At 51.4% G+C, this 24056-nt stretch overlaps 1 protein-coding gene across 2 annotated transcripts in view; it reads right to left on the minus strand.

Moving 5' to 3' along the window:
• Wnt7a (Wnt family member 7A) overlaps positions 1 to 24056 on the minus strand; it is a 47022-nt gene that overhangs the window by 10242 nt on the left and 12724 nt on the right. For both annotated transcript variants that reach the window (XM_050160321.1, XM_050160320.1), the window contains exon 3: positions 19286 to 19557. In XM_050160321.1, the coding sequence (XP_050016278.1) occupies positions 19286 to 19557 (272 nt within the window). The remainder of the gene's footprint in view (positions 1 to 19285; positions 19558 to 24056) is intronic.

Below are 24056 nucleotides of genomic sequence, written 5' to 3' on the forward strand. Positions count from 1 at the left end.
GGGGTGGGTGGAGAGAAAAAGAGGGAGAGAGAGAGAGAGAGAGAGAGAGAGAGAGAGAGAGAGAGAGAGAGAGAGAGAGAAAGCGTGGCTGCTTGTCAGAGTCCAAGGGGCCACGGGAAGGGGGGGGTCAGTCACAGGACTCAGTCCTTAGGGCTGTTTTCACTCAGCAGCTAACCACCGAATACCACTGTGACCTGAAGACTTGCTTCACATAACAGCCAGAGCTCCTGCTGGCACCTCAAACTCCAGCAGACCTTATCTCAAAACAAGCTGTGTAGATTTCTCTCTCCTAAACCCTCCCACTGGCCTTTGTTTCCCCGAAAACCAGAGGCTCAAAAGCATGCACTTATGTGTTTCAGATTGCATGCCCGTGCTTGGTTTATTTCCCCTAAAAAGATCTGAGCTGGAGATTAATCTCTGCGCTTTGTTTGACTTTGACACTACAAACTGTGGTCTCTCCATATAGTGGAATAGTCTTCTGCCATGAAAAGGAAAGAAATGTTGTTACTCAGATTTCTGTCACCACCGCAGAATTACTGAGGTCACCAGTTCATGGGGGTGGGGGTGGGTAATAGGCTTATTTGACACATGCGGTGTCCAAAGTCTCTTTCCATGCTTGCTCTGGGGCTGTGGTGTCACAGTGCCTCATGGTGGAAACACTCAGAAGGAAGCTGCTCATGGTAACCAGGGAGCAGAGACAGACAGACACACACACACAGGGACAGAGAGACTAGAGGTTGGATAGGTAAGGGTCCCGTGCTCCCCTTCAAAGACATGCTCCCAGACAGCTAACACCCCCTCTCTAAGCTGGCAACTAAGTCTTTAGCTGGTGGGCTTTGTGGGAGAGGCTCCAGGTCCCAGCTGTATGCTACAATATGGAAGTGCCCTACACACGACAGTCATGAACAAAGCCTGTCACGGGACTACATGCATTATGATCCCACTTACATGAAACATGTAGAATAGCCAAATCCACGGAAACAGAAACTAGATCAGTAGTTACCAGGAAACTGAGGGGGAGGGAATGAGGGGTAAGAGGATGGCTGATGGGTTGACTTCTTTTTTCTTGGGGGTTGGGGGGAGGGTCTCATGAGGACCAGACTAGCCTTGAACTCCCGGTCCTCCTGTGTATGCCTCCCCTCTACTGGAACACAGGCCTTGTTGGTTTACTTTTGGCCTGTGGCAGTCAGTAGTTACTAAAACCTTTTTGAGTATTGAAGGTTTTAAGTTTATTTTGGTGGTCAGTGTGTATCTCTAAGAACCTGTTAGGAACCACTGAACTATATGCTGCAAGTGTGTGGCACACGGATGGCTTAATAAAGCTACTGCAAAACTCAACATTAACAACAATTTAAAAAAAACCCTTATGGGAAGCCAGGCGGTGGTGCCACACACCTTTAATCTGAGCACTTGGAAAGCAGAGGCAGGAGGATCTCTGTGAGTTTGACGCCAGTCTGGTCTATAAGAGCTAGCTCTAAGACAGGTTCCAAAGCTACAGAGAAACTCTACCTCAAAAAAAAAAATCAAAAAAAAAAAACAAAAAAACCCAAAACAATCAAAACAACCCCATGGGGCCAGCAGCCCTGAGCATAGTTGCTCCTGTGTCTGTGTGTGCAAAGTATGACCCTGGCCTGGTGTGTGGGTGGTGTCTGCATTTCCTCCCAAGCTTGGCTTCCCAGCCCTGCAGAGTCAATGGGGCTGAATTTCCAGCTCTGGCCTAGGCTCTCATCGGTTCTGATTCGATATGCTTGTGAGGCTTCCTGGAGGATGGGACTTGTGATTTTTGAGGCTTGCAGAGAAGCTAGTCCAGGGCATGGCCAGTAGCAGAAGTGCCTAGGCAGAAATCCAGATGATGCCAAGACCAAAGGGTTAGAGAGATATAGAAGTTGGGTTTGTCTCAGCAATGGCCAGGATAGGAAAGGACGGAGTATGGAGATCCCACAGAACTCTGGATAGACTTGCCGGGAGATTGTGTACTGAGCCATACGCTCCTTCTGAAGGCCAGCACACACCTGGGCATACCTGGGCTTCCCTGGGGTGGGGATGTGGGCAGTTACCAGAGGCCAAGTGGCAACCTCTTAAGAAAACAACTTTACCCTACCCTCTGGGGCCCAGGATACCTGCTGCCTCTCAGCCCTGCCAAACACCCTCAGTGAACAATTGGTAGTACCAGGCATTCCTGGGAAGCCCTATTTATTCTCACTCAAGACGCCTGTGCCTGCGACCGTCTTGCTTGTGGCACTTTCCCCTGGGTCCTCAGCTTTGGCACCCTCCTCTGTCAGACTCTCTTGCACACCCCTGGTTTGGATCCTCCCAGCCATGGGTTTTTAGAGGACTTGCTGGTTTCACTGCACAGAACCCTCTGCTGTGGGGTCCTTCTCCTGGGAGATGCTCAGCAGGCATCTGGGAGTGAGAAACAGCTGGTCTCAAGTAGCTGGCACATACACGCTGGGGCATCTCTTCTGAGATAAACCTTTTAGCTGGGACTTACATTTCATTTCTGTAGGATGGAACTGGGGTTCTTCCGGTTGAGTGTCTGGTCTTGACCCCACAGCAATTCCCAGTTGAGTACAATGGGCCTCTCCCCCAGGCGCAGATGGCAGGCATGGCTGAGGGGACATGGACTCCCTGGTGCTGTTCTAAACTTCAGGATCTGCTGCAGGAGCCAGGACCGGAGCTCCCAGGGACTTGGGCTCTCCCAGCCCTGCCAACCAAAACCATTCTAGAGGCTGTCTGGCTTCAGGGTCCAGGCCACCTCAGCGGAGCCACGGAAGTGAAAGTGGCTGAAAGTTCCCCTGAAGTCAGGTCATGCTAAAAGTAAAAGACTTGGAGTATCTTACTGCGGAGGAGAAAGGGCTTTCTCTTCAAGTCCCAGGTCTGTCACCTCCTGGCTGGGTGACTCTGAGAATGTTGGCTAGAGTCTCTGAACCCGGTTCTCTGACCACAAAACCAGGAACTGATAAGACAAGCTACTGCTGGGCTCTGTGAGCTAAATGAGGTGGAGAGCAGATCCGCTGGCCCACCTGGGAGAGGAAGGGGCTGCGGGACCTAGTACAACCCTCCTCATTTCCCCAGGATTGTCCTCAGCAGAAATTCACATCTGCCTTAGGGACCTGGAAGTGAAGCTGCCTCTCCCCAGTCAGTCCTAAGTCAGATTTGGAGCATCAAGTGGTAGAGTGGGCATCGTGGAAGCAATGGGATGTCCTGAACTAAAAGGTGCTAGCAGCACAAACTCAAGAGCATGGACAATTATCACGGAAAAGCAGCACACACTGAAGGACGATAATAGGTTAAATAAAATATATTATTCCCTTAACAGCATCCTTTTTTCCTTCCTCAGTGCTGAGGATCAAACCCAGGGCCTTGTGCATGGTAGACAAGTGCTCTACCCCTGAACCACATCCCCAGGCCTCTTTTTTTTTTTTTTTTTTTTTTTTTTGGTTTTTCGAGACAGGGTTTCTCTGTGGTTTTGGAGCCTGTCCTGGAACTAGCTCTTGTAGACCAGGGTGGTCTCGAACTCACAGAGATCCACCTGCCTCTGCCTCCCGAGTGCTGGGATTAAAGGCGTGCGCCACCACCGCCCGGCTCTTTTTGTCTTTTTGATGTGGTCACTAGAACACCTTACCCATGTGGCTTATCTTAGATTTCTATTGGATGGCACAGGTCGAGGTCCTTGCTGCCCAGTTGTGGTCCTAGGCCAATGTCCCAGGCTGTTTTTTTGTGGCTATAACTGAATATTAGAGAGAAGGAAACTTCTAAAGAATACAGAATTATTCAGCTTAGTTTTGGTGGCAGAAAGCCTAAACACACGGTGCTCACATCTGGGAGGACCTTGTGCCGTGTCACAACATGGCAGAGTGTCTCATGCGAGACAGGATAATGCTGGAGCTCAGGTCTTTCCTCCTCTGCTTCTAAAGCCACCGATGCCATTCTGAGGGCTGGCCTCAAGACTCTGTCTGTCCCTAATCACCTCCCAAAGGCTTCACCTCCAGATCTCCACTTGGTTTTGGGGATTAAGTTTCCAGTACCCAAACTTTTGGCATATACATTCCAGCCCCAGCACCCAGCAGCACCTACCTCGCAGGGGAGGCTGCTGGAGGTGTAGAGCCGCGGGCCCTGCCCAGACCTGCAGTCAGTCAGAGGGTGTTTCCACCCTCCAGGTGGTTTATGGCCATGTGAAGTCTGAGGAGCCCTGCAGGATCCTGAGCTTTGGGCTAGGTTGTGTGGTGGGGGTCCTGAGGGGTACAGCCTCGGACAGAGAGTGGGAGCCCATGCCTGTAGATACACCTGATCTGTGGTAGCCTCCAAAGCCACCACTTGGCAGAAAGCATGCATTCTTTCAGAGAGAAAAGAAGCAGGGCACTGGGCAGTTGTACCCAACATCAGCGGGCACCAGTAACTTAGGGCAGGCTGAGAAATCTTATCTCGGAGGACAACTGAAAAATGGATCGATGCCCTTAAAATCGCAGACTTAACCCCGCCCCCACATTCCGTTTCTTTTTCTCTCAGAAAACTTGGCCAACAGCACCCAGGGGCACTAAATATAGAAAGGGTGAGGGAGTAAATCACGGAAGTGCCACATGTTGCCCAGGGCCTGTTTCACGGTTGGGCTGCAAACCATTGAGAACTGGGAGCTGTAATTAAAATGCTGATGGCCTCCCAACTGGGAACCCTTCCAGGGGAGGAGGGAAGGGAGCCCTCCACAGTAAACCATCCCAGGTTCAGTGGTCTCCACCGGCTTCCAAGACAGCCAGACACAACCGTCCTTGTAAACCTTCACACCCAAGAGGAGGTTGTTCACCTCCCAGGCATACCTACTCCCAGCAGGCCTCTCACACGCATGTCCTCCAGTGCATCCCTGCTCCCAGTACTCCTACCTGTGACCTTGTCACCTCTATAGTCACTGCTCACTTGGTGGGGCCACACTGGCCTCTGGGCTATTGAATGTTCTGACTCCAGTGATATTCCCCAGAGGGATCAGTTTCTGTTCACGGTTCACCTTCTCAGAGGGCTCCTCTATCTACCCCCAATAACATCCCATTCCTGTCATCTCTGCTCCTCACTCTGCTTTATCTTTCTGACATGACATTTATTACTCTTTGACAATGGTCCTCTCTCCATCTATTTGTCGTCTGACTTCCCCCTGGAATGTCAGTTCTATAAAGGCAAGTGCCACACCTAATCCCAGAGCCTGACACAGTACCGGACACACAAATAGGTGCTTGCTGGCATTTGTTGAGTGAATGAATGTGTGGATTTGCAACCCTTTCTTTCAGCTGGTCTGGTGATCTCACTGGGAAAGTGTCCAACTTCCCAGCAATGAGCTCAGCTTTTTACTCGTTCATTCAATCAACTATCTTTCCAAATAACTCTCCATCCACCCACCCACCCATCCATGCATCCTGCTGTCCTTTCCAACCTTACTTGTCCATATTTCAAATATTGATATGTACATTCATCCATGTGCCTATGATCTATCTATCCATTCACCCTCATACTTTCCCACTGAGCCATTTACATGTTTATCTATCTATCTACCCATCCATGCATCCATCCATCCACTCACCCATCTATCCTCCAACTTTCACACCCAGTAATTCACAAGTTTATCCATCCATCCATCCATCCATCCATCCATCCATCCATGCACTCATCCATCCATCCATGCACTCATCCATCCACTCATCCATCCATCCATCAATCCATCCATCCACTCACTCATCTATCCTCCAACTTTCACACCCAGTCATTGGCATGTTTATCCATCCACCCACCCATCCATCTTCCATCTTTCTCACCTAGCCATTCACATGTTTACCCATTCTATCCCTCCATCCATTCATCTATCCATCTACATCTCCATCCATCCATCCCAAATCCCTCTTTTCTAACTATATAGCTAACCATCTCTGCATCCATATGTTCAGCCACCCTTCTATCCACACACCCATCCCCTCCACGTATCTATCCATTTTTCCATCTTCTGCTCACCTACATGGCCATCCACCCACACACCTAGGCGGCCATGCTACCACTCGGCCATCTGTTCCTTTCCACCAGTCCCCACGCAGAGGCCTCCTATTCTGCGTTCCCACAATGACCTATGATCCTCTGTGTCAGACACAGTTTCTGCTGTGCGGTCTCCATGCAATAGTTCACTTTCTACCCACACCACCACACTGCACACCCCTCAAAACCAGAAACCATGCTTCCTCTCTGCCATCCAGAACTGACACATTACAGGTATCAGCACATGTTTCCTGAATGAGACATTTCCCCGTCCCTATCTTGGCTCAGGATTTCTGACTGCATTGTGGTCTCCCTGAGGGAGGGCAGCATTTTGTCATCTATGTATATGTTCATCTCCAAAATGCAGTTAACATGAAGTAGGCACATATAACAAACAAAGTGAGCAGGCACAGAGAGACTTGAGTATAGTGAACATGGGTTCTGCTCCTGCACTTCTGTGTGCCTATTCTGGCTCTTTATTTATTGGCCATGTAATCTTGATCTTGGGGAAGTGACAGACCCTGCGCCTCGGTTTATAAAGGAAGATTATGAGAGTGGTCACCTCATGGGCTCTTAGGAGCACTGTGTAAGATAATATGTACAAAGTACTTAGAATAATGCCTGCCGTGTGATAAGAGCTGCATTAAAATAAACCTTGTCCCATTGAGTCAGTGGGACAGGGATGGAGGAGACAGACCCTTGACCATGGGTGGGGGAATCTTCGGGCCTGAGCCCTCCCACTGGAGGCCTTCTACAGCAAGCGCTCTGACTTTTCCCGGTCATGTTGGGATCACTGGCAAACTCCCAATATTATGTCAGGTGGTCGAAAGTGCTATGTGGGAAAACAAAACACGGGCGGGAACAGGAAGTGGTGAGACAGATGGGGGCAGTTTCCAGTGGGGTGGTCAGGAAAACCCTTCTTAGGTGATATCTGAGCAAGGACTTGAGGAAGTGTGGTGGGGTGAGTGTTGGGGGCACAGCAATGAGAAACTGGCAAGTGCAAAGGGCCTGAGGCAGGGGAATACCCAGCATATCTGAGACCAGTGAGGAGGGCAGTGGAGGAGGAGGATACTAGGCAAAGGGGAAATAGGATGTTGGGTCGGAACAGAGGAGGACCGAGGGAGGGTCTTGTTGGATATTTTCAAGATTTTGAGATCTGTGCTGAGATAGAAGGGAAGAGTGTGAGGTTATGACAGAGGGTGGGAGATGCAATCTACACTTGAAAAGACTGCAGCCTCAAGTCTGGGGGCTGCCAGGAAGAGGTGCCCATGAACCGGAACACCAGGCAGGGGCAGATTCTGCTTGCAGGAGATTTGAACTCAGGGTCTGGTGCACAGGTGACTCCTGGGTATCTGTAGTGGGCAGAAGTAGGGCAGTAGGTGAAGCCCCACCTGTGAGGCATGAAAGGAAGCGCATAGCCAGAGGCAAGGCCATGCTCTGTCCTTGGATGGCACTAGCTTCCTGAAGCAGGGCAAGGCTATTCTAGGCCACCAGGAAGCCTGCAGCCGGGAGGAGGGAAGCTGCTAGATGCAGCAGGCAGGAGCGTGGACAGAAGTTCTGCTTGTAGCTAAGGCTTTGTGAAGAAGTTTGCAGGCCCTGGACAGGGCTCTCTACAGAGGAGCTGCTCAGGTATGACTGACTGACCTAGAGACCCATCTCAGGGACCTCATAGTATCACACAGTGACTTGGTCTCCTGTGGCCCTTTTCAGAAGTAACAAATCTCAATAACTTCCAGGCAGGTCCTTCTGCCCAGATCTCTCCAACAAGCTGTTTGAACAGGGCTTCAAAGAGGGAGGAGCACAGAGCTAGCAAGAGCTTAGGAACAGAACAGATTCTAGCCAGGTGTGGTGCTGCGGGTCTTTAATCTCACCACTCAGGAGATAGAGGCAGGTGGATCTGTGCGAGTGCCAGGCCAGTCAGGGCTACATAGTGAGACCCCGCCTCACCCTCACCCCCCATTTAAAAAAAAATACCTACAACACGACTCTGGCTTTCATGTTACGTCTGCAAGCCCTGCTTCTAAGACTCGTGAAGTCTCAGAGTAGCTGCACAGGGCTGCAAGCTTTCCACAGAGGAAGATTGGCCATCCAGGACTTTGCAGGCAGTGGATCCTCTGCTCAAGGGGATCCAAGAAGTCTATTATTGGTGCCTCAACTCCCCCTCCAAAGGGGAAAGAAACTGAGCCTCGGAGACAGGCAGCTATTCAAGATCACACAACAAAGAAGAAGCCAAATCAAGCCTAGGAGGAAGCTCTTCCCATGCTCAGGCCATTTCTATTGCCAGCACAGAACAAAGGCCCAACTGGAATTCTTGAGAGTTAGAGCGGGGTGTGGCCAGCAACCCCACCTGCCCAGAGGAGAACAGCTTCCTGCAGTGCAACCCTCTGGTGCACAGAGGCCCACCAGAGCCTCAGGGGCCATGCCTGCTTACAACAGGGGCCCAGGGACTCTGCTCACCTGCACTGAGCTGCAAGGCTTGACCAGGAAAAGGTGTAAATAGTGAAGGTCTTGCAGGAATAAGGTGTGTGTAACTTGTAAGTCATTGTGACTTCAGCATACCAGCGCTGCCATCTAAACACCGTGCATGTACACACACAATAGAGGGCTAAGAAACAGGTATACAGTGGATGGACACAGTGTGGCTTGCCAGTGCGGGTGACAGAGCTACCTCCAGCATGCCACTCATTCAGTGCCTCGGTTTCCTCCTGTGGCAGGATAACAACAGGCCCTCTCTTGTGAGGTGTGAGTAGTTGTGAGACGCATTTGGAATGGGACAAGCGCGCGCGCGCGCGAGCACACACACACACACACACACACACACACACACACACACACACAGTATGTCCAGTCTTGAGAGGGGCACATGGTACAGCACAGTGAGCAGCTGAAGCTGGCATTGCCCACAGCCAGTGCCCAGGTCTTGCTGTCTTTAGGGCTCTGGTTATCAGGAGACACCCCCTCCCCACCAGTGGCTTGCTATATTCCCCCATCTGCACCCCACCATCCATGCAGTGGGCAGGGGACATCATCCCGTGGGGAGCAGGGAAAGCCTTCCTATGGCATGGTGGACAACTCGCATCCTTAGCCATCTCCCTTGGCTGAGATGTACCCTGCAGGTGAGTCCCCTTGGCTAGGCAGAAAGACCTCTTTGGTATCGTAGCACACCTGAAGTTTCCTGTGAAGGACACAGCTGTCCAGGATTAGCAGAAGTGACAGCTTGACTGCTAGGAGCCAGTCCTACCTTCCCTGCAGGCCCATGCCTTGCCTCTCAGCCCTCTCCGTCCCCTTCTGCTGCCCTCCCCTTCACTTACTTGATAACACCCTGAGTTCTAGTCCCCCTCCCAGGGACAAAGAAGGCAATTGTGTGCCCAGTGAGGCCATTTTGACTTGGTCTCACTGTGGCGTAACTGAGCCCCAGCTTTGCCTCACTACGCTGCCCCTCCCTTCTGGTTACTTTCCAGTAAGTTCTTGCCAGGACCAGCCACGTGGGGGATTCTTTCTGGGGGGAAATCACATGGCTGGTCCTGGAAGCCAGAAAGGTGGCTGGCTATGGAGGCCTTCCTAAACTTCGCTATTAATGTTAGGTTCTAAATACCCTATGCTCTCCAGTGACTAGGGGACTTCCTGTACCAGAGAAGTCATGAGCTAACTATGAGCCACACATGGACACCGAGTACTAGACTCCTAGGCCAAAGAACTGAGTTTTCCTCATACTCATTTGCAGTTTGCTCAGTCATGCGTGACTTAAGGAAACCGTTCAACAACGTCACCATAAACACTTTCAGTCCATCTGAGCACTATATGAGGTGAGCCCGTTTCCCAGACGGAAAGAGTAGGCGCAGGGAAGCAAAGTGACAGGCTAAGGATACCCAGGCCAGAAGCAGCAAGGCCAGGTCCAGCCTAAAGCACAGCAGCACACACTGAGTAGGGATGAGACCAGCACTCCCAAGCCCACAGCCTGCACTAGCCCTTGGATCGCACCTCCCCAAGACACCAAGGCTATGCCAGGCTGGGCTCTGGGAGATGCTGAGCTGAAGCTCACGCCTGCATAGGAGAACAAGAACCCTGCTGGTGAGGAGGGCTCCAAATTTGCCCTCTGCCCAGCACAAGCCCAGAGCTGTGAAGGCCAAGAACTCTGCTTTAAAAGACATCAGTGCATAAAACCTCTAAATCAGCTGTTTCCTTTGGCCCCCCCAGTGTCTTATTCTAGGCGGAAGACAATGCCCAGAGCCCCACAACCAGAGCAAGACAGGACACAGGGCCTGAATGACCGACCCTCAGTTCACAGGTGGCTAGAAAGTGGGAACTTGGGGACTGACAACCAAAGCTTCTAAATGGCTTCAGAAGGTTCCAGAATTTTTGGATAATATTGTGGAACCACTCATGGAAGGTCAGGATTGAAAGAGGACAGCCCCAGAACCCTAGTCTGGAGCCAGCTTGAGTTCAGAAGCCTAGGGTAACCTGAGCGCTCTGTGTAGCCTTGGGCCATTTTACCTCTGCCCACCTCCACTTTCCCAAGTGGCAGACTTGGGACCAGGCTGGAGGTTAGCGGTTGTGGGGATTAAGATGGGATTGCACTGTTGGTGCTGACATTAGACTTGCCTGTGTCCTCCCGGCAGAGAAGCTTGTGTCTGGCAGTATCAACCCCGCCACTCCCCAACAAGAGCCTGTATGTTCTTCACCTGAGCTTGAACATGTCATTTTCTATGGTGCTTCCTTCTGGGGCATGGCCTGCTGAGCGCCTGAGGGACAGTGACAGCTGGCTAAAATCACCTTCTTCCTGAATGAATGGTCCAAGTTCCTTTGAGACTATGGTGTCCAGCCATTTTCTGAGCTATGCCTAGGTTGTCATGTCTTCATGGGATTGAGTAGAGGAGGTGTTGGTAGCCCAGAGCAAAGTGACAGCTGGGGACCCATAGGCATTGCCAGTCTCTCTGGGAAGACTGCCCTATTCGGTCACTGGTTTCCACTCCTCCCTTATCTCATCCTCTTTCCCTGGATACTGGTCCTGGTTATCACTGTGGCATCAATGGCAGGAGCTGGCTATGTCATTGGATGAAGGGGAAAAACCATAATCTACATGAACACCCTCCACCCTGACCAGGGCCAATCCCCTTCTGACCTGTCCTCAGTGGCTTTTCTAGTCCATGTCTAGCTCCCTCGGTATCAACAGCCTCGTCTTCTTGCTGTGCTCTCTTCTCCACCATGGTCCCAGCCTCTGCCACAGCTTCTCATCCGGTCTGTTCTACCACAGGGCAGGGGCGCCTCAGCAGGGCTGCGTGCCAATCCCGGACCCACGGACCCTCGGAAGAAGTCTCTATATCCAGAATAGACCTACAATCCCTTCTCCCGGACCAATTCCTTCTCAGAGGCTGTACTCTTTGTCTGGGTACCAGGGCTGGGCAGAGGAACCAGACTCAGCCATCATGATAACCAAGCTTAAATAGATATATCGTCACACAAGTTAACATCTACAACATGAGAGCCAGTAAGACATGAGGCCATTCAGGCCAGACTCAGAAGAAAAACATCCCAGTCTAGCTTATGTGAAGTCTCCAGAATGGTCAAATTTATGGAAGCAGAGAGGAAAACGATATCATTAGGCTGGGACAGAAGTGGGATTCTATGTTGTGGTTTGTAGCTTCAGTGGAGTGAGAGGAGGCTCTGGGTTGGGATGTTGGGACCAGGGCTGAAGATTTCAAGTTGCTAAAATCAGTGAAATTGATGGAGGCTCTGGCACAGGTGTGGGGATGGAGGCTCTGGCACAGGTGTGGGGATGGAGGCTCTGGTATAGGTGTGGGGATGGAGGCTCTGGTATAGGTGAGAGGATGAAGGCTCTGGTACAGGTGTGGGGATGGAAGCCCTGGCACAGTTTGGGGATAGAGGTCTTGGTATAGGTGTGGGAATGGAGGCTCTGGTACAGGCATATGGATGGAGGCTCTGGTATAGGTGTAGGAATGGAGGTTTTGGCACAAGGATGATGATGTCTCTGGCACAAGTGAGATGATGTCTCCTGTGCAGATATGATGGAGGGCTCTGTACAAGTATGATGGAGTCTGTGCACAGATGTGGTGATGTTTCATGATACTAATGGACTTTGAGCTGCTTAATCATATAAATATATGTATATATGTATAGTTGAAGTGGTAAATTTATATTAGGCATTTTAAAACAGATTAAAATTTTAATTAATTTTTAAAAGCAGTAACTTGTTGGATTAAACAACTAGTTATAAAATGGATGGGCTTAAATGCTTAGTTTTTCTTTTTTGAGTCAGGGCTTTACTATATAGATCAGGCTGACCCTAAACTCAGGCACATGCCACCATACCAGGAATTTAAATGCAAAACTTTTAGAAGTAAAGCACCCTAGGGGCCGAGGGTTCAAAGGGTTCTTAGCTAACCTTCAAAGACTTCCATCCCACAAGTTTCAGGCTGGCTGAGCTACAGTGAGATGGTGTATACAACCAAACAGCAGCAACAATGGGCCCACTTTTGCTTTGTGAAAGGCCCTGTCATAGAGATAAAAAGACAAGCTGTAGACCGGGGAAAGACTTGTAAACCATGGACCTGACAAAAGCATCTGAATAGATGAATTAAAAATGTCCAAAGCCAACAGTAAAAAGGCAAGCCAGACAGACATGTTCCCACTGTGCCCTCTGGGGTATACAGATAGCAGAAATACACAAGAAGAGGCGCTCACCTCATTAGCCACTGGAGGTGTGGCTAGAACCGCAGTGAGATAGGGCACACACCCATCACAATGACAGAAATAAAAACCTGTGTTATCAGCAAGTGTGGGCACGGATGTGGAGAAGCCAGGTCACTCACAGTTGGCTTATGGGAGTAGAAAATGGCAACACCAGTGCTGTAGCTTAACCTGGGATGTCCCCCAGAATCCCATGTAGTAAAGGGCTGGTTCCCAATAGGTCATGTAGGGGGTTTTCAAGTCATTGAAGGTACCTTCAAAGGGGAAAGTGAGACATGGTCCATCCCATCCCTGTCTGTCACCTTCCAGACATGAAGTGTGCAGCTTTGCTCCCTCATACATCCTACTGTGATGACCTGCCACCAACCCACAGCAACAGGACCAACCCATCGTGGGACAAACCCCCAACACCACGAGCCAAGGCAACTCTTCCCCTCTACGGTTCAGTGGTCTCGGCAGTTGTTATGAGAAGCTGACATCCCTCTGTAGGATGCTTTGCTGCTTTATCATAACGCTAAAATCTCAGCAACAGTATGTTGGCACTCCTGGCATTTAGTAGAGAGAACTAGACATGTACAGTCGTAGAAAAATCTGCACAAACACATTCACCGTAGCTCTATTTACGACGGCCCAAGCTTGCCAACAAACCAGATGTCCTTCAGCAGGGGAACAGATAAGCCAAGTGTGCTGCCTCTGAGCTGTGGACTGTCACGTGGCTGCTGAGAGGCAAGAGCTACTGTGAAAACAGCAACTTGAATGAGTCTAGGAGATAACACTGAGCAGGAAGGGATTCTAGCAGGGCAGTGGTGGCGCACACCTTTCATCCCTGTCCTCAGCAGGCAGAGGCAGGTGGATCTCTGTGAGTCTCAGGCCAGCCTGGTCTACAAAGTGAGTTCCAGGACAGCCAGAATGGTTACAGAGAAAACCTGTCTCAGAAAAAAAGAAAGGATTCTATAGGCTGCACACTTCAGCACTCCTATACAACCTTCCAACATGACAAAATTATAAACATAGGAGGTGGATTAGTGGTGTATGCCAACTGGGTGTCCCAAGGGAGGGAAGGTGGCACACAGCCCTCAGGCTCTATATCTCTATGGTATCAATGCCAGAGTCAGGGGGTAACAGCATCCTACAGTTCTATGGGCTGCCACTATGGGGGAACTGAAAGGCGGGTTCTTAGAGTCTGTGTTCTTCCTGCTTCATGTGAGCCCATAGTTACCATGGCATAAGCTTCATTCAGAATACACAAAACAGTTAAATTAAAAATTGATATAAACAAAGAAGACATCTAATTGTGTGTCTCATAAAACATTTAGGACACATATAAAATTGATTTCTTATCTTGAATCCAAATTTAACTGGGAATCTTCAATGACACCTGGCATCCTACTCCCCAGACACTTCCAGGAAAGAGAAGACACTTGCCATTCATTCATGCACTCTATAAACCCTTCTTGAACCCCCACTGTGTGCGAAGCACCATTCCAGGCATAGAGGATTCAGCTGTCCTGCCCCCTCCTTGTGGTGGGAGGTGATGGGCCATAAAGACATGAAGGGCTGGGCAAAGAGAATAAATTCAAGTGGCAGGTTGCCTTAAAAATTAAAAGCAGAGGCCTGTCACCCAAAGGAACTCTGTTTGAAATACCCACGCACAAAAAAAAAAAAAAAAAGATAAGTTTAAGGCCAGCTTAGGCTATATATAGCAAAACTATGTCAAGAAAGAAAGAAAGAAAGAAAGAAAGAAAGAAAGAAAGAAAGAAAGAAAGAAAGAAAGAAAGAAAGAGGGAGGGAGGGAGGGAGGGAGGGAGGGAGGGAGGGAGGAAGCTGAGTGGTATACTGAGACTAGGTGGGCACTGGGGAGAGAAGACTTCCTTAGAAGCTGAACTTCACCCTGATGGGCAACTTGTGCAAAAGCCATGGGTAGGAACAAGATGCTTGGCCCAGGACTTCAGGACCACAGGCTAGTGAGCACAGGAGGGCAAGGGCAAAGCAAGAGCTCCGAGTCTTCTTCCACCCCACATCGGTCCTGGAAAAGCCTCCAAGACCCAAGGCCACCCTCCTTCAGATCCCTTGAGCCCAGGATGCAGGCCTTTCCTGTGTTTTGAAAGTGAGATTCCATATCTACCCTAAACATGGGGTAGGACTTGTGAGCACAGTAGCCTGAGGGCTGCTAGCTGATTTCCGGGGAGGTGGGGCCTGGCCACTTGGGCACTTGACATGCCACACTGTCCACTCTCTCTGGTCAAGTATGCAAGTGGCTTCCAGCAGCAACCAAGTGGAGCAAGTCTTATCTGGGCCTCGCCCTTGCTGCCAGGGGCTGGGTCCCTGTTGTCCCCTGATACACTGGCCTCCCTGCAGCCATGCCCGGAGTAGAAAGCCAGCCCCCAGGAGCACCCAGACCAGACAGGGCAGGGCAGGAAGGGACAAGACCAACACCCCTTGTGAGCAAGAGGTGACTCCACTCTCAGGTGGAATTCCATCCCCCTTAGCTCACCTCCCTGGAGCAAGGCACATTCCAGCAGGGCTGGCCTGTCCCAGTGGGGGGCCCTGTCCTCAGGCTGCTGGTCCTGGTCTCAACCCTCACTGCAGACAGGGGCTATTAACAGCCCATCCTTCCCCAGGACCCTCCAGAGCTCTCCAGCACACTTCACCTTCCACAGCCTCTACAGCTTGGAGGAAGATACAATGTCACTGTGAGGACTTAGAGTTGGAGGAAGATACAATGTCATTGCATCTTAGAGGACTTAGAGATGTTGCCAGGCCAAGAAACAGCAGAAGCCACTATCAGATGCAGACTAGGGGGAAGGTTTCCTGTGCAGTGCGGGTCCCAGGTTGTCCGTGTTCTGGTCACCTCCCTTCCAGCACCTCCCTCCCCAGAACCCTCCTGGTCTTTGTTTAACTCTGTCATTCACCCCTCAGAGGCTTGGCAACCTTAGCAGTTCCTGCTGCCCCATCCCTCCAGTGGTTCCTGGGCCTGCTCCACAGAAGGTGCCAGAACCCTCGGGAGTCACCAGTTCTACATCTCCAAGCGCCCTCCTGTGCTCTTCAAAACCTGTCTCCTCTACCTAACTTAGTGAGGAGCACACCCCCAAACATTGCCCAATGGCTGCTTATTATACTTCCTCAACTTCTGGATGTGGGCACCCGCTACCTCTCAGGCCTTTCGTAGCTCTCCATTCCGTGCCAGGGAAGGACAGGAATCCACCCAAAGCTCACCCCATCACACCGCTTCTGGCTACTTCTAACACTGAATTGATTTCAACCTCCTCAGCAACCTCACTACCTGTTCCCAGCCTCAGACCATGGAGCCCCTACTGCTCTTTTAGGATTTAACAACTGCCTTCTCCTTTTTTTCAATGCTGGGGATTGATTGGAGGGCATCATGAATGCAGACACTCCACCCCTGAGTCCCATGCCTGCTTATGCTAACTGCCCTCTTCCTGGAATCCTTCTGCTTCTCCTTCAAGGCCTGACTGAAGATCCTTGTCTCCCATAGGAAACTGCACTGCTGCTGTGTTTTCTGAACCACCTTTCTCCCCGAAGTTCAGCCATGAGTCAAAGGTTTGGCCCCTTTATCTGACTCACACTAGCCTGAGGACACGGGCCAGGGAGTAATTAATTCATCTCACTGCCACCCAAGGGATGGGAAAGAGATAATTCAAGGACACAGAGATTGTCATGAGTATTTAATGACCATTCTCCAGACGTCTCTCTCCCTCTAGTGTCCTATGATTTGAACCACTAACCAGAAAGAGAGAGTCTAGAACTCCACCAGCCTGAGCAGAGTGGCCTGTGACATCAGTCTAGAAGAGGGATTTCAATTCCCAGGCCCCTTCCCCAGAAGCATCTACAGTCTTGGGCCTGCCTTTATGTGACTACCCCTGCCATGGCAGAGGCTAAACACATTGGTCTGCCATGCCCCGGCCACCATGGCCTGGGTCTTGAGTCCACTGGAATCACACTGGTCCTCGTCCTTTGCAGGGTACACAGTAGGCGTTCCTGTAGCAATGGCCCCTCATTAGCCTGCAGGAGGCATGGATGACCTTTCTCCTGGCTCTCCTGCCCCTGCTTTCCTCTCACACCAACTGCTGAGGTGCTCCAGAGCCTGTGGTCAGGTTGAGTCTTGACTCTGCGAGGCACTGAGTGATCAACAAGACCACGATCCTTCTCAAGTGTCCTGACCCATCTCCATCAACTGCTGTGGGCCTTTCCCCACTAGCCGCGTGGAATCCACCAGTGCAGCCTGGTGTATGCTGGCGAGTCCTGGGGAGGGGTGTGCTTTACAACTAATAATATCCTTGAGATCCAGACCTAGGCCAGGGTCCCCAGCTAACTCTCATACTCAGGATGGCACATGGTCCCTAAATGAACTGCTCTTGTGGGGAGACACCCAAAGGTCCTGTGGTAGTTTGAATCACGGTGGCCCCCAGAGGCTCAAATATTTGATGCTTAGTCACCAGGAAGTAGCACTATTTGAAAGGATTAGATGGATTAGGAAGTATGGCTTTGTTGGACAAAATGTGTCACTGGGTGTGTGGGGGGGGGTGGAGGCGTTGAGATTTCAAAAGCCTATGCCAGGCCCAGTCTCTCTCTCTCTCTCTCTCTCTCTCTCTCTCTCTCTCTCTCTCTCTCTCTCTCTCTCTCTCTCGCCTATAGACAGTGATGTAGCTTTCAGCTATTGCTCCAGTGTGATATGTACCACCATGCGCCCTGCCACGATGACAAAGGACTCTGAAGCTGTAAGCCAGCCCCCAGTTAAATGCTTTCTTTCATAAGAGTTGCCTTAGTCATGGTGTCTCTTCTCAGCAAGAGAGCAGTGACTAAGACAGGACCTCACATCAAGTGGGGAAAATCCCTCCTGTGCTCCTCACACCGCAGGCAGGCCCAGCCCATGCTCCGTCCATATCCAATGTCTACCTGGACCTTGCTGTCTCCACAGCCTTCTGCCAAGACCTCTGCCCCTTTCTGCTCTGAAGCCAACGTGCCTCTACCTAGTTGCTCAGGCCCTGATCCATGTGTCCATGTGCAGCATGTCTGTCTCCAGGGTAAGGGGCACCCCAAGGCTGTCCTGAGTGAGGAAGCTATGGAACAAAGCTGCATCCCAGCTGGGAGTTGGGGTTCACTGTGACCCATGGGCTAGCCTCATGCATTACCTCAGCATAGGCCAAACAGGTATCTGGGGTGAGGTGATAAAGGAGGGAATTTGTTGCCTCTGAGAGCTTCAGGAAGGGGCAGCACCTGCAACCTCTGATCTCCCCTAGGGCTTTGTGGCCATGGAAAGGACGGAACAGCTGAGACCCCCACAGAATGACCCATCTGGACAAGATGGTCCCTGGGGCCACCTGATTTACTTGGATATCATTCTGGGGAAGACCAGGTTTCTTTTACATATCAAGGCTGATCAGCGGCTGTGACACACAGCATGTGGCCAGAGGGACACAAGAAAGGGGGTAGCCCCTCTCACCCTTCTGGACACAGGTCTGTCTATGCCTTCACGGTATGTAGGCCTCCAACACACTCCTCACTGTGTCCCTCTGCACATGTGGGCAACACGGGCTCATACCTCCCTGGCTAAGCGCTAAGGATGCTGGGTCAGATCCCAGATCCTCCATCCTCTCCTCAGCCCTGGCAGGACAGCAAAGACAGAGCCTGACTGAGCAAAGGGGACCCTGTCACCGTCTCAGCCACCGCAACCATGTACACAACTGTTCAGAGAAGGTGAACACTGTGTCCAGACATGCCTGGCTCCAGTGCTGGGGGACCCTTAGCACATGACTTCCTACCTGTGTCTCAGTTTCTTCACCAGGAACAGTATGTTACAGATGACACAACCTCCTGGGTCTACTTCACCACAGCTCTGTGTCTGTGTCCGCCCTGCCTCACAGATACCTCATGGAGCAAAGCATAGACCCCTTCCCACCTCTAATCCTTCACAGGCCTTCAGGAGCCCACCCCAGCCTCAGGCCTTAACCAGGGGCACTGCCCTCTCAGGTAGCAGTGACCTGGGTGTCCCTCAGTGCCTGGTCAGGCTGCTGATGTGTGAATACTTCTGGGATGGGATTCCCAGCCTGTATTGGTGCCTTTTTGCATTTCAACAGCCAAGGCTGGTCCTACGTGAGCAGGGCCTGCCTCCCTCTGCTACCCCCAACTCGTGGCTCTTTGCTTTGCCCTCTGGATCTTCAGGCCTATCTGCTTCCCTTCATGGTCTGGGCATCCAGCTCCCCTCCCTTCCCAGCTGGTCTGCTGAAAACAGGAGGAATCCTGCCCCACTCTTCTAGGATTGGCTTAGGTCTTGGTGTAGGCGACAGGAAAAGGATAGCTACTTTGAAAGCTGGTCCCTGTGGATGCCTCCGTCAACTGCCTCAGTCCTTCCCCAGAGTCCGTTTATACAGCCGACAGTGGAACCCTGGAGAACATATCAGTCTCCCTCTTACCTCCTTGCTGGGAAGCAGCCATTTTGGTTTTTGTATTCAGCCAATAAGCTTCATGCTTACACTTGAAGCTAGGTGCAGAGCTGGGCTTTCCCAGACACCACCCCTGTCACTGCAGTGTCCTCCCTGCTGCCTACCTTCCGGCCTGCCTCGTTATTGTGTAAGTTCATGAGGGTACGGGCATTCTGCTTGATCTCCCGGGCATCCACGAAGACCTTGGCGAAGCTGATGCCGTAGCGGATGTCGGCAGAGCAGCCACCCCACTTCCAGCCCTCGTCCCGATGGTACTGGCCTTGCTTCTCCTTGTCGCAGCCACAGTCGCTCAGGTTGCCCTGGGTGCAGGCAGCTGTGATGGCATGGGCCACACCCGCAGCAATAATTGCATAGGTGAAGGCAGCCTCCCGGCTCCCTGGGGGCAGAAGAGCGGAAAGAGCTTTGTAAGAGCTGATCTGGGAGACGCTCCAGTAAAGGCATCTAGGGAGAAGGTGGGATCCGGACCAGGGGAGAGGCTGAGCACAGTGCAGTGGCTCCCCAAGAGTCACCCAGATGTCTCATGCTGACTGTGAAGAGAACTTCTTAGGTGGTGATAATGCCTGGGACCCCAGTCAAGTACACACTCACTCTCCTGCAATCCCTGACCCCCAGCAAAGCTGGATTTTGTGTGTGTGTGTGTGTGTGTGTCTGTGTGTGTGTGTGTGTGTGTGTGTGTGAGAGAGAGAGAGAGAGAGAGAGAGAGAGAGAGAGAGAGAGAGAGATCTTCTATCCCATTTCTACCCCCTGCCTCTCCCAGTACACCTGACAGAATCTTATCACCTGTGCATGTGTTCACATCACAGAAAAGTGACATTTATGGAACACTGGTAGAGTGCACAGGTTGAAGGCTGAAGCTGGGGACATTAATCCCTGCCCCTGTGCCTTGACTAGTAATCACCCCTGCCCCGTGCCTTGGTCTTGGCAGCTGTGGCAGAGATTAGAAGCATCAAGGGCTCTTCTTCAAAGCTATAGCCAGTGCTCAGCAAGTGGCACCTCTGGAAACAGTATCTCTGGCTCTCCACTGATACTACTGTGTGACACACTGTTTCCTATATCTGTCCCCCACCCTCTCTGTGGCTGCCTTGTAGGAGTAGAAAGGTCTGGGCAACAAGATGCAGCCAACAGAAATACTGAGTGGGTGCAAGTGTCCTATTGCCTCTTAGCCACTTAGCTTCTCTGGACCTCAATCTCCCCTTTGCCAAATAGGTTCAAGAGACATGTGCGTACTGCAGGGTGAAGGAGAATAGGATTTGCCCATGATGAGTCCTGAAGGAGCCCTGGGCGCTGAGCTCTTACAGCATGGGGGAGTGAGAAAGAAGCTGAAACTGAGCAGGCGCATAAGTGGGAGAACACACCACGGAAGAACATGTTTTGGAGCTGAGGCAGAGATGCAATGGGCTGCCAGGGAGACTGAGGAAGCAGGTGAGAAACATGCAAGTAACTAGACCTTTACCCTAGCATCCTGGCCTTCACCTGGGCTTCCCTCAAATCTGCTTCATGCACCACTTGTCCTACCTTCTCCCCGCTGCTGCTTTGGTACCCTGCTTGGCTGAACAGAGCCAGTATTGCTCTCGCTTTCAGGAAAGCGACCCACAGCACCCCTATCAAGTTAGGCTTATGTCTGGTTCACATCTTCCACTTACTGACTGCTATGGGACCTGCTATGAGACCTTGGTCTCTTCATCCATGAGCCTGGGATAATGCCAATGTCTACCCAGGAAGGGAATGCGAGGGCCATGTAAAATGCTGAGGCCAGAATCTGGCTTAACAAATGTCTAAAAATGGGGTCCTCAGAGTGGAGCCCCTGTCTTTCTTCAAAATGGCAGCTTAATGCTGTGGCTTGCAGAAGACACTTTGCGTACCTGCTGAGTTTCCCAGGATCATAGAGAGTTAAGGAGGAAGTGCCCTACCCCCAACCTGGACACCAGCTCACTCCAGAAAACAGACACAAGAAACAAAACTCTAGGGGGGCGCATTGCCATCAATGTCAACCCCTCAAGGGCCCAGAGAAAGGGACAGTCAGAGGCAAAGGTGTTCCACTGCTTTCCAGCTGTGTGACCTCAGGTGAGGCAGCTGTCTCTCCGTGCCTAATCCCGCCCTTGTTAAAGAAGTGATAACAGCTCCCGCTTTCCTATGGAGGTTGTGGGGAACAGAAAACAATTACCAAGGTTTAAAGCTGGAGAAAGCGTCCCAAGCTAGTCATTACAGCGTTTATGGAGGACAGAACTGAAGGTGAAGGGGGTGGCTCTTCATTTTCTTGCTCTTACATTTGAAGAAACCGGAGCCAGCAGAGAAGTCTAAATCACCTGGGCCACCAGAGTGTAGCTGCACACCTGCCCTGGCTGCCTCACCTGAACGAGTGCTGTCCTGGGAGTAAATGACCTCAGAGCACAGAGGTGCTCCTTGCTGCCACTGCAGCAGGTGGGAAGAATGATGTTCCCTTAGCCAGACCAGAAGTGCAATATGCAAACTGAGGGGCCACTAGGGGCCTCGCCCTCAGCCTCGCCCTTCTCGGGCTTCTCCCTGCACAGTGGAGCCCTGACACACCTATGCTTCTTGTGGTAACTTTGGGTGTCTGCCTGCCCCCCACTTGATTTCTTGAGTGTCCCGAGCCACAGCGTGATGTAGGTGATGAGAGTCAGTTACTGAAGACAATGGCTACAGAGGTGGCCATGGCCTCAGCTCACACATTCCCTGGGGCGAGGGGAGGTCAGGCTTCCAGTTTAAGGTGTACCTGACCAGCATGGAGTCTGGTGCTGGACCATGCGTGGCCTGACCTCCCTGACACATTGGCTCTTAGCACCCACTGCTCTGAGAAGCAAGGAGGGACAGCTCCCCTAGCATAGTACCATGCTCCCTGGTCAGGTGCTGTCTAAACCATGTCCAGTTCTCACAACTGGTGACCTCTGCAAGCACCAAGCGTGCACACGGTGCACATACATACATGCAGGCCAAACACGGATACACGTAAAATAAACAAATAAATGGCCCCTCAAGTGAGCTGGTGACAGTACCCCACTTTGCAAATGAAGAGAGTGAGGCTTTATAAGGTCTGACCAGGCAGAGGTGGAGCCCATGGCGAACAGGCTGCATGCTTCTCAGCCGGTCCTGTCTACCACAACCAGGGAGCCAGCACGGTCATTCCCAGACTCTGCAGACTCATGGGGACAAGGGTAGACAATAAGTAACATTTGCGGTGCACCTACTTGGTGCCAGACCCACACTTGGCTCTTTGGGGTGTATTCGCAGCAGCCCCAATGTAAGACACCATCCAATTTTACTGATAAACAGAGGCATTGAGAAGAAAAGCAATTGGCTAAAGTTTCCTACCTAGACTAGGGTCAGAACTGAGAGTCAAGGTCATTGTTGGGCATCATTGTTCCTCAGTCCTGCCTTGTTACCCTGCCTCGTCACTACATCTGAAAGCCATGGTTAGAGAGGAGAGGCATCAGCTCTTCCCAGAATGCATTGCTTCTGTCAAGAGACAGCATCTGGTTATCAGTTAATACTTGCCAGTTAATACAGTTGATACAGATCAGGTCCTGGTGCCCTGAGAAGGAAATGGGGTGATGGCAGATCTAGTAGGGAAGGGTCCTGGAATCTCTTGGTCACCCTACTGCTCTACCCACCTGAACTTCCTTCCCTGGATTGGGACTGAAGAGCTGAGGCCCACTGAAACATTCTGATGTCACAGGCACAAGTACAGCCGGAAGCAAATTGAGAGGTCACATAGTGTCCCCATTCATGACCTGGGCCATTCCTCAATCCTGATGGTCCACACTCTTCCCAGCACAGCCTGGGGAAGCCTTCACGGGGACACTTACTGAATGCATCTCGCGGTACTTGCAGGGAATCTGCAGGTAAGTTCTGAGTGGTTCCTTCAGCTCCCACAGACAGATGAGGTGGACGAGGCTTGATGACACTGCATTCATACAGTATGTGCCAAGACCTCAGAAATGGGCTGCTGGCTGGGCTGTGTCCTGAACACCTTGCTGATCAACAGATCGAGGCAACCAACTTGTGAGGGGCAGGCTGACTTGGTCACCTCTTCACAGAAGCCCAGGCACAAGAGCTGAGCTGATCTGACCTAAGAGTGGACTCTAGAATATGACCCATGTTTCTGCAACTCTTGGCTCTTTTTCCAGCCCACCTCTCCACCAGATCTGACACATGTTTGCGAACAGCTACCAGCTTGGTGATGAGGAGTCTACACTGAACGGTCAGGGGCAAAAGGAAGATCTTCATTTAATATCTGGCCTCTGTCACCTAGGCCAGGAAGCATGTCCTGAGCACCTGCCGTGCACTAAGCATGGTGCTGCAGGTCGGATGCTGTGGGATTCAGGTGTGGCTTTGCTTTTGCAGGAAGGCAGATGGCAAGATTGGGTCGCTGCGTTAGCTCAGGACTCCGAAGACACGGAACAGTGCAGTGGTGAGACTGGGTGTCAGGGTTTGAAAGGTCTGTGGGAGTGAAGTCTCCAGGACAGGGGCACCCAGATCAATGTCCCTGTCTAGTGTGTGCCAGGTAAGACAGGGACATTGACGTGAAGGGAAACTGAGTAGGGATCTGGATCCCAGATCTGAGTCCCAGGATCCTGTCTTGGGCAGAGCCCTCTCCTGTTCCTAGAGTCAAAGAACAGATTCCCAGAGCCACAGATAGAAGGATGACCTTTCTGAGGTCACCTGGGACTCTAGAGACTAGACTGGAACCAGTCCCCAGGCCCCCAGATCTCCAGGTCCCCAGCGAGGAATTCCCTCCCTCCACCTTACCCTCAACTCCCATCAGCCACATATCAGAACTTTCTACACAGAAGCCCAGGGAACCAATGCCAGGTGTCTTCAGCTCAGTCTACGTGACAGGACACTTGCCATCCACTG

This window comes from Alexandromys fortis, unplaced genomic scaffold (genome assembly GCF_014885135.2).
Source record: "Alexandromys fortis isolate MF-2015 unplaced genomic scaffold, M_Fortis_MF-2015_v1.1 scaffold_111, whole genome shotgun sequence".
In the NCBI taxonomy this organism is placed as follows: Eukaryota; Metazoa; Chordata; class Mammalia; order Rodentia; family Cricetidae; genus Alexandromys; species Alexandromys fortis.